General features: G+C 62.1%; 3 protein-coding genes across 3 annotated transcripts in view; 2 read left to right on the top strand and 1 right to left on the bottom strand.

The window, feature by feature from the left end:
• On the top strand, nucleotides 1,210-2,482 carry EIF1 (eukaryotic translation initiation factor 1). Its single transcript, XM_021378239.1, has 4 exons — nucleotides 1,210-1,373; nucleotides 1,582-1,745; nucleotides 1,864-1,965; nucleotides 2,261-2,482. The coding sequence occupies exons 1-4, from the start codon at nucleotides 1,343-1,345 to the stop codon at nucleotides 2,303-2,305; spliced, it is 342 nt and encodes a 113-aa protein (XP_021233914.1). The 5' UTR covers nucleotides 1,210-1,342; the 3' UTR covers nucleotides 2,306-2,482.
• LOC110388643 (gastrin/cholecystokinin-like peptide) lies at nucleotides 5,347-6,299 on the top strand. Its single transcript, XM_021378111.1, has 3 exons — nucleotides 5,347-5,651; nucleotides 5,820-6,017; nucleotides 6,095-6,299. The coding sequence occupies exons 2-3, from the start codon at nucleotides 5,822-5,824 to the stop codon at nucleotides 6,211-6,213; spliced, it is 315 nt and encodes a 104-aa protein (XP_021233786.1). The 5' UTR covers nucleotides 5,347-5,651; nucleotides 5,820-5,821; the 3' UTR covers nucleotides 6,214-6,299.
• Nucleotides 6,331-7,527, bottom strand: part of HAP1 (huntingtin associated protein 1) — a 6,187-nt gene continuing 4,990 nt past the window's right edge. Inside the window, exon 15 of the mRNA XM_021378110.1 lies at nucleotides 6,331-7,170. Within this exon, the coding sequence (XP_021233785.1) occupies nucleotides 6,795-7,170 (376 nt within the window). The 3' untranslated portion in view covers nucleotides 6,331-6,794. The remainder of the gene's footprint in view (nucleotides 7,171-7,527) is intronic.

Here is a 7,527-nt window from a genome sequence, read left to right on the forward strand (position 1 = left end):
GAGAGACGCTGAAGTACAGCCAAGAAAACAATCCCTTCTACCTGGCGCAAGGTAATCAATCAGGTATCTCAATCAAACCCCCAGCAACGATGCATCCCCACCGCGTGATGGCTGCCAGGGCCTGCAGGCAGCAGCACACCCCGGTGCCAATCACCATCAGAAATCACGGCACCACATCGGCCACAGAGCAGCCCCTCAGCGCGGGAGGAGCAGCGCGTCTCCGTGCAGCACTGCTCCATGCCCCCGCGGCCCATCGGCGCCCAGAAACGTTTAAGCTCCATCTGGACCTCACCCCTTCTGACCCCATCCTTGTGTAGGGGATTTCCTGCTGTCTCTGGGTGTCAGAGTATTTTTAGCCCATCTCCAGGCTGAATGTGACATTCACCCGTGGGCGGCCCTGCGCTGCTGGGACCCTGCTCCGTGTGAGCGGCTGTGCCATAGTGCGGACACCAGCAAAGCTGGAACCGAGCTCAGCAGCTCACAGCAGCGCTGACCCGGGCTCTGGCTGCAGGGTAGGACTCCTGGAAGCTGTGCTAAGCGCATCTGGCTTTGAGGAACATTCGGTCCCATTTCCACCCACGGGGCCGGGCTGATCCCGGCTGCTCGTGGGACGCTGCGCTGTCAGCACATCCCTGCGGGGATCGGGGCCGTGGGGTGTCCCCACCGGGCGGGGGCCTCGCGGAGACACCCCCCCCCACCACAGAGCGCGGGGAGCGGCCCGGGGGCTCTGCAGCCAAACCCCGCCGTGGGGCCCACACGGGGCGGGGAGGGGGACCCGGGAAGACTGTGGCCATCGCAGGGCCCGGGGCCGCCACTGCGAGGAGTGGATGGCGCGGGGGGGCCGCAGGCCGCACCAGGAGGACCCCGCAGACGCGAGGACGGCGGCCTGGCCGGGGCCGGGCCCTGAGGGCCGCCGGGGGCGGGGGCAGCGCGGCCGTAACCGAGCGGGACCCCCCGGGCCCAGGCGCCGCCCGAAGCCCTGCGAGGCGCCATTGCACTGCGCCTGCGCCGCACCGCGCGCCGCTGCCCCCCTGCTGGGCCCCGGATTGCGCACGCGTACTACTACTGTCGCGCCAGCCGGGGCGTGGCCGCGGTCGGCCGTACGTCGTGACGCCCCCGCGGGACGGCCAATCGCCGCGCTCGTTTCCCGTGCGTGCTGACGTCACGCGGAGGCGGTATATAAGCGGGCGGTGCCGGTCCCGCCCCCGTGACAGCGTCCGCAGCCGCCGCCGCGAGAGCATCCTCCGCCTCAGCCGCTCGCGCCGCCGCCACCACCCGCCGCGCCGCCGCCTCCGCCGCCGCCCGCCGCCGCCGCCTCGCCGAGGGAAGGGAAGCGTATCGTATGTCCGCTATCCAGAACCTCCAACCCTTCGGTAAGGCCTTTGTGCGGCGCCGGGCCCAGCGGCCCCTCCCTGCGGCGGCCCCGCCCCATGGCGCAGCTGCGCTTCGGGGCCGCGTTGCGTCAGCCGCGAAGGGGGGGGGGGGTTGGGGACGGGGCGGGGCTAGGGGGGTGACGGGCGGGCGGAAGGGCCAATGGGAGCGCGGCGGGGCGGGGCCGGTGCTGAAGCGCTCTCTCCGCAGACCCCTTTGCTGATGCAAGTAAGGGTGATGACCTGCTTCCTGCCGGCACTGAGGACTACATCCATATAAGGATCCAGCAGCGGAACGGCAGGAAGACCCTCACCACTGTCCAGGGCATCGCGGATGATTACGATAAAAAGAAACTGGTGAAGGCTTTCAAGAAGGTGGGCTATGGGAGCTATGTGGGGGTGGGTGTGGGGGGGGCAGTGGGACGAGGGGCTGTGGGGCTTGGGCAGCAGTCACAGGTTTTGTTGTTCTGAAGGAGCCTTCTTCTTTCCCTAGAAATTTGCCTGCAATGGTACTGTGATCGAGCACCCTGAGTATGGAGAAGTGATTCAGCTGCAGGGCGACCAGCGCAAGAACATCTGCCAGTTCCTTGTCGAGGTGAGGCTCAGGGCTGCGGGCTCGCGCTCATTCCTAAACAGAGCGACCACTGTAATAGCGGGCAGAACCTGACTTCATGCAAGAGCAAGCTGAGGGAGGAAGCTGCTCCTGTGCTTACTGAAATGCTTGCTTGAGGAATTCATTGTCCTGTGGGATTTTGCAGTTGCAGTCCTGTTTTTATTCCGTGCTTTAGGGTGAAGCAGGAATTTGTCAGTTTTGCAGTGCAGACAGCGTATGGATGTTCACAGAGGTTTGTGTGGTGCGAGGTGCTATAAAGTGCATTTTTTTCTTACAGATTGGACTGGCCAAAGACGACCAGCTGAAAGTCCATGGGTTTTAAGTGCCCATGGGCCACTGAAGCTTTATGCAAGAAGATTTCCTTACAATGAAATTCCCATCTGTCCCTTGTCATAAGTTTAAAACCAGTCGGTTTGTGTAATGTAACATTCTTGGGTCCGCTGTTCAGTCTGGACTAGTGTAATTCAGTGATGTAATAAACTGACAAGAGCCCATGCTATCTCGTCTTGCTGTCCCTCATTTAACAGAGGTAACTCAGGCGTTGAGCTTCAAGCTGGACAATGCCACAAGAGCCCGGCTGCTCCCCACTGAGCCCAGGGACTGCCCGCATCTCTCCCCCCCCAGTGGCCGTCCCCTTTCCATGGACGGTGACCGTGGTGGCCCCGCAGCAAGGCGCCAAGCTGCAGCATGGCCTGGGCAGGCAGGGCCCTCTCTGCAGGCTGTGTCGTTCCCCGTGGTAGAGGAATCTGGGGAAGATGAGCAAGAGGAGTGACCTTAAGGCTGGATGCCTGCAATCCTGGCCTGGCAGGTGCTGATGTCACGCAAGCCCAAAGAGTGTGGGCTGCTGTACCTGGAGGAACCATCACCCTGGGTTAAACTTCTGACAAGGGATCAATTTTGGACTAATGTAACAAGTATCATTGTAAATAGAGCTGCAGAGCTTACATGTTACTAGCAACTGCTGCCTAATGCCCTGTGAAGTAACAGATTTTTGGTTTCCATTTTTAATGTTTTATGTAATGTATTTAAAGCCTTATTTAAATAAAAATGGTTTCAAAAAGTATTGGCTTGGTGGACTCAGTTACATTTTAAAGCTGAAACGCTTTGTTTTCATTAGGCAGGGGCAGTGTTGCTCTTTGGGGCGCAGCGCTGTAAGAGCTGAAGCCCCTGTGTGGCGTGGGGCTGCTCTGCTCTGAGCGCTCTGCGCTGTTCCCAGCAGCATGGCCCCGTGTGACCCAGCGTAGGAAGGGGAACACGGAGCAACTGCGGTGCTGTGCTTCCTCACCCCTGGCCAAAGTTGAAGTAAACAGCCTGTGAGTAGAGGTTGAGTCACTCCCTCGCTGGGCTGGACTGCACTAACCCTTGCACCAGGTCCTGTGCCCGCTGCTTTGCCCCTAAGTGTGGTTTGTGGGGTCAGTGCTGCTGCTGCAGGGAGGGTTCTGTCCCCGCATCCAGGCATTGCTGTGGGCTGGGCTGCGTCTGGGGGGCCACTGAACGAGCAGGAGTGGAACAGTTTTGCAACAGGTCTGGTGATGTGGGTCTGCAAGTGCAACGTGAGCAGGAAGTCCATGCACTTCCCTCTGCAGCGCTGCAGGCAGCTCTGTCCCAGGCCGAGCTGTGGGTGCACTGTGCTGCTTCGAAGCGCTCCCAGCCTGTGCAGCAGTGGGACCACTGGGAGCTGCTGGGGGGTTGGCAGCCCTCAAAAAGCGTGCGCTGTTTGTCTGCTTGCTGCCGTGGAAGGCTCTGATTTTCAGCCTGGTTTTCCACACACTCAGCTCACGTTGCTGCCCTGTACTTCCCTGTGAGACCTTGCTCCCGGAAAGCAGTTTGCTGCAGTGACGGGCCATGTTGGGAAGGCACCGGGTAACTGCCTCCCACCCTCCAACACTGCTCAGGGCTCCTGCCTGCACTGAACGGCGTTGTGTGGTCCTCGTATCAGGAAGGTAAAGAGACCAGCCCTGCTTCCTCTGCATGCACAGCCGGGGCTGGAGGAGCCGAGCACTGCCTGCTGCAGCCGGACATGGTCTCATTCCTGGACAGACAGCTACAGGGATGGACAGACAGTTCTGTGGATGGACACATGGTTACAGGGGCAGTCAGACAGTTCCAGGAAGGATGGGTATTTACCTCCTGGCTGCCTGAGGTCTGTGCTGTCCCCGCTCCCATGGCCGTGGCCCAGTGGTCCCATGGAGCAGGGATGGCCCCGGGTGCCTGTGGGCACTGCAGCCCCACGTCACAGCCCCACAGAACAAGGGCTGCAGGGAGCAGCCGCTGTGCTCCCATCACAGCACAGCTCATTTGGCACAGACTGAGCCATTAAAAGCCCGAAATGACAAAACAATTTGTTTGATCTCTGTAAAAATTACTCCCAAGAGGGAACCATTGATCGCTGCGGGCAGCGGGGGAGTGGGGCACGCTGCCTCCTGCCCATCCAAAGCCCATTTGTTTAGGGTTTATCTGAGGAATGGTGCCCTTTGCAAACACAGCCAGGGCTGGGACAGATGTCAACACGTCACTGCCGCATCCTCTATCGAAGGGGTGAGGCAAATGTTCCCAAACACTGTGGGATGAGGGTCAATACAAGAGGAACTATCGCTCTGTGAGAGCAGCAGCCCCAGTGCTGTCCCTCGGGTCCCCAGGAGCATGGAGCTGGGGGTGAGCCACCCCAGGAGCGCTGCAGCGTGGGGCTGGTGTGGAGAGAGGTCTAACACAGCTCCATAACCGTGTGCAGCTGTATGTTCACTCTCTGTGGCTGTGCCTTTATGTGTGTCAGTGAGTGAACCTCCATAGGCAGACACAGTGCTCTGTGCAGCTGAGCCACGCTCACCACCCCCCCACCCCCCCCCCCTTTCTATGCAGCACTGTCTGTCTCTATAGAAATACTGCGTATGTGCAGTATGTGTGTTGGGGTGTGTGAGCATATACACAGACAATAGAGGTACATATATCTGTGCATAGATACACTTATATCTGTGTGTAGACATAGACTTACACACATATACATAACGTACATTATCTGTGTGCCTGCACCTGTGCCTCCATGTAGGACTATGTACGTGTATCCATACGTAGCTGTATGTCAGGGTCTATGTTTGAGTCCAGCGTCACCGCGTGGTTTGTGTGGGAAGGGGCCCTCCAGCTGCTGCAGCCACTGAGTGCCCCGTGGCCCCCCCCCCCCCCACCCGTATGCTGGTGTGGGGCACAGAGCGGTGCTGTGCAAAGGGGGGGGGGCTCAGAGAGGAGCTGGGAGGGGTGTGTGTAAAGAGATGTATGTGTATATATGTATGTATACATACGTGCACACACGTGCGTGTATGGATGTGTGTGTATGTGTGTGTGTGTGTGTGTGTGTGTGTGTGTGTGTGTGTGTGTGTGTGTGTGTGTATGGATACACATATGCACAGATGTGTGTATATGGGACTGTGCACCTATGGATAGACGTGTGTGCGTGTATGTGTGCGTGCATATACATGGACGCATGTGTATGCGTGTGCATGGCTGCATGCAGGTGCGTGCGGGCAGGTCCGTGCGTCCATCCCCGTGTCTCTCCCGAAGACCGCAGCAGCCGGAGCCGCCCCCGGGGCGGAGCGCAGCGCGGGCGCCTTCAAAAGTGCGGACGGAGCCCGGGGAGCGGCGCGGAGCCCCCGGAGCAGCAGCAGCAGCGTGAGGTGGGGGGGGGGGACACCTCGGAACGGGGTGGGAAAGGGAGGGTAGGGTAGGGGGGACGTGGGGAACCCGTGGGAGGGATGGAGGGGGGGCTGGGGACGAGCACACCGCCGCCCGTTCCCTCGCCCCAGCCTGGGGGCTGCAGCCCCACGCTCCCGTTCCCTCCGCAGCCATGAAGACGAAGGTTTGCCTCGGCCTCGGCCTGCTCCTCAGCGTGGCGGTGAGCGCCTGCCTGTGCCGGCCGGCAGCGAAGGCACCGGGGGGCTCCCACCGCGCCCCCCCCAGCCTGGCCCGGCGGGAGTGGCCCGAGCCCCCGTCCCCGGAGCAGCAGCACCTCCTCTCCCGCTTTCTACCCCACGTCTTCGCAGGTACCGCAGCTCCCGGCTCTGTCCCGCACCAACCCCTGCCCCGGGACGCTCTGACCCCTCTCCCTTTGCCTCCGCAGAGCAGAGCAAAGGCTTCGTGCAGGGGAACGGGGAGGCAGAGGCCCTGCACGACCACTTCTACCCCGACTGGATGGACTTCGGCCGCCGGAGCACCGGGGATGAGGCCGATGCCGCGTAGCCCCAGTGCTGAGCCCCGACGCGCTCAGCGCATCTTTGGTCCTGCAATAAAGCTTTGGCACGCCCGCTTCTGCCGCCGCCTCGTCGCTGGGAAGAGCGGGTATGGGGGGAGCCCAGGGCGCTGCTTCACGTGTTCGCGTTTATTCCGCAGGGACGGGGCACAGCTGCAGGCAGCCCCGCGCAGCGCTGCTACATCTACTTGTTGGGCAGAAAAGAGTTTAGAAAACGCCGCTTTAAAACCTCCGTTTGCTTTAGGAGTCACCCTCGGGTCCCGGTCTCGGTCGTGGGGGCTCAGCCCGCCCCGTGCAGCGCCCGCGGGGCCGCCGCTCCTCCCCATCGCAGCAGCCGGTATCGGCTCTGCCGCCAGCAGCGGGCTCAGGGCAGGGGCCGCTCGCCGCACAGCCCCGCGTGCCCCGCCCCTGGGGGGGCTCCCGCCGCTGAGACAAAGCCCCGTGCACGGGTGCCGGGCTCTGCGGTGACCCCGGGCGGGCGATGCGCCCCGTGCAGCAGGAGCTGTTTGCCCGCGGCTGGAGACGAAGAGCTCGGGGGGCTCGTTCCGCCCCGCGTGCCGGTGCCGTGCCCTCACGTGGGCGCATCGCGCTGCTCCCGGCGCTCCCCGTGCTCGTAGGACCGCTCCCCCCGGGCCACCACGCGGTGCAGCCCCAGGCGCAGCAGCTTCTGCACGAGGTTCCCGCTGAAGATGCTGCTCCGCGGTGAGGGTCCCTGCTCCCCCCCCACCGCGGGGCAGGTTTGGGGGAGGAGCGGGGGGACCCTCCTGGACGGGGCCGGGGACACCACGGCGTTGATGCCGCGCAGCAGCAGGAGGCGGACGAGGCCCAGAGGGGGCCCGGGGGGGGCGGGGCTGTGTGCCAGCGCTGGGCAGGACGGCTGCGAAGAGGGGGGGCTGCGGTTCAGCCCCTCAAAGGGCCCACAAGAAGGCACGACGGTGTGATGCAGGCTGCAGGGAGAGAGGAGAGTGGGGGTCAGGGAGGAGCCCTGAGCTGGGGACTGCAGGCAGGGCCGAGCCCAGCTCTGTGTGCTCATTTATCCAGCATGCAGGGTACTTGGTACTGGTGTTTGTTTTTTTCTGGTTTTTTTTTTTTTTTTTTTTTTTTGCTAATGCTGTGAACTCCTCCCCACACCAATGCTCCCCACTCCCATTACGGGCTTGCAGTTGTGCTGAGCTGTTAAGGTGCCCAGTCCTTGCTTCACCTTGGCCCCCGGAAGAAGGCACCAGGGTCTGCTTCAGCACCAATGTCCCACTCCTCCCACTCAGAGTCCCCCAACGTTGGGGGCAGAACAGGCAGGAGGGAGA

This window comes from Numida meleagris, chromosome 26, assembly GCF_002078875.1.
Source record: "Numida meleagris isolate 19003 breed g44 Domestic line chromosome 26, NumMel1.0, whole genome shotgun sequence".
In the NCBI taxonomy this organism is placed as follows: Eukaryota; Metazoa; Chordata; class Aves; order Galliformes; family Numididae; genus Numida; species Numida meleagris.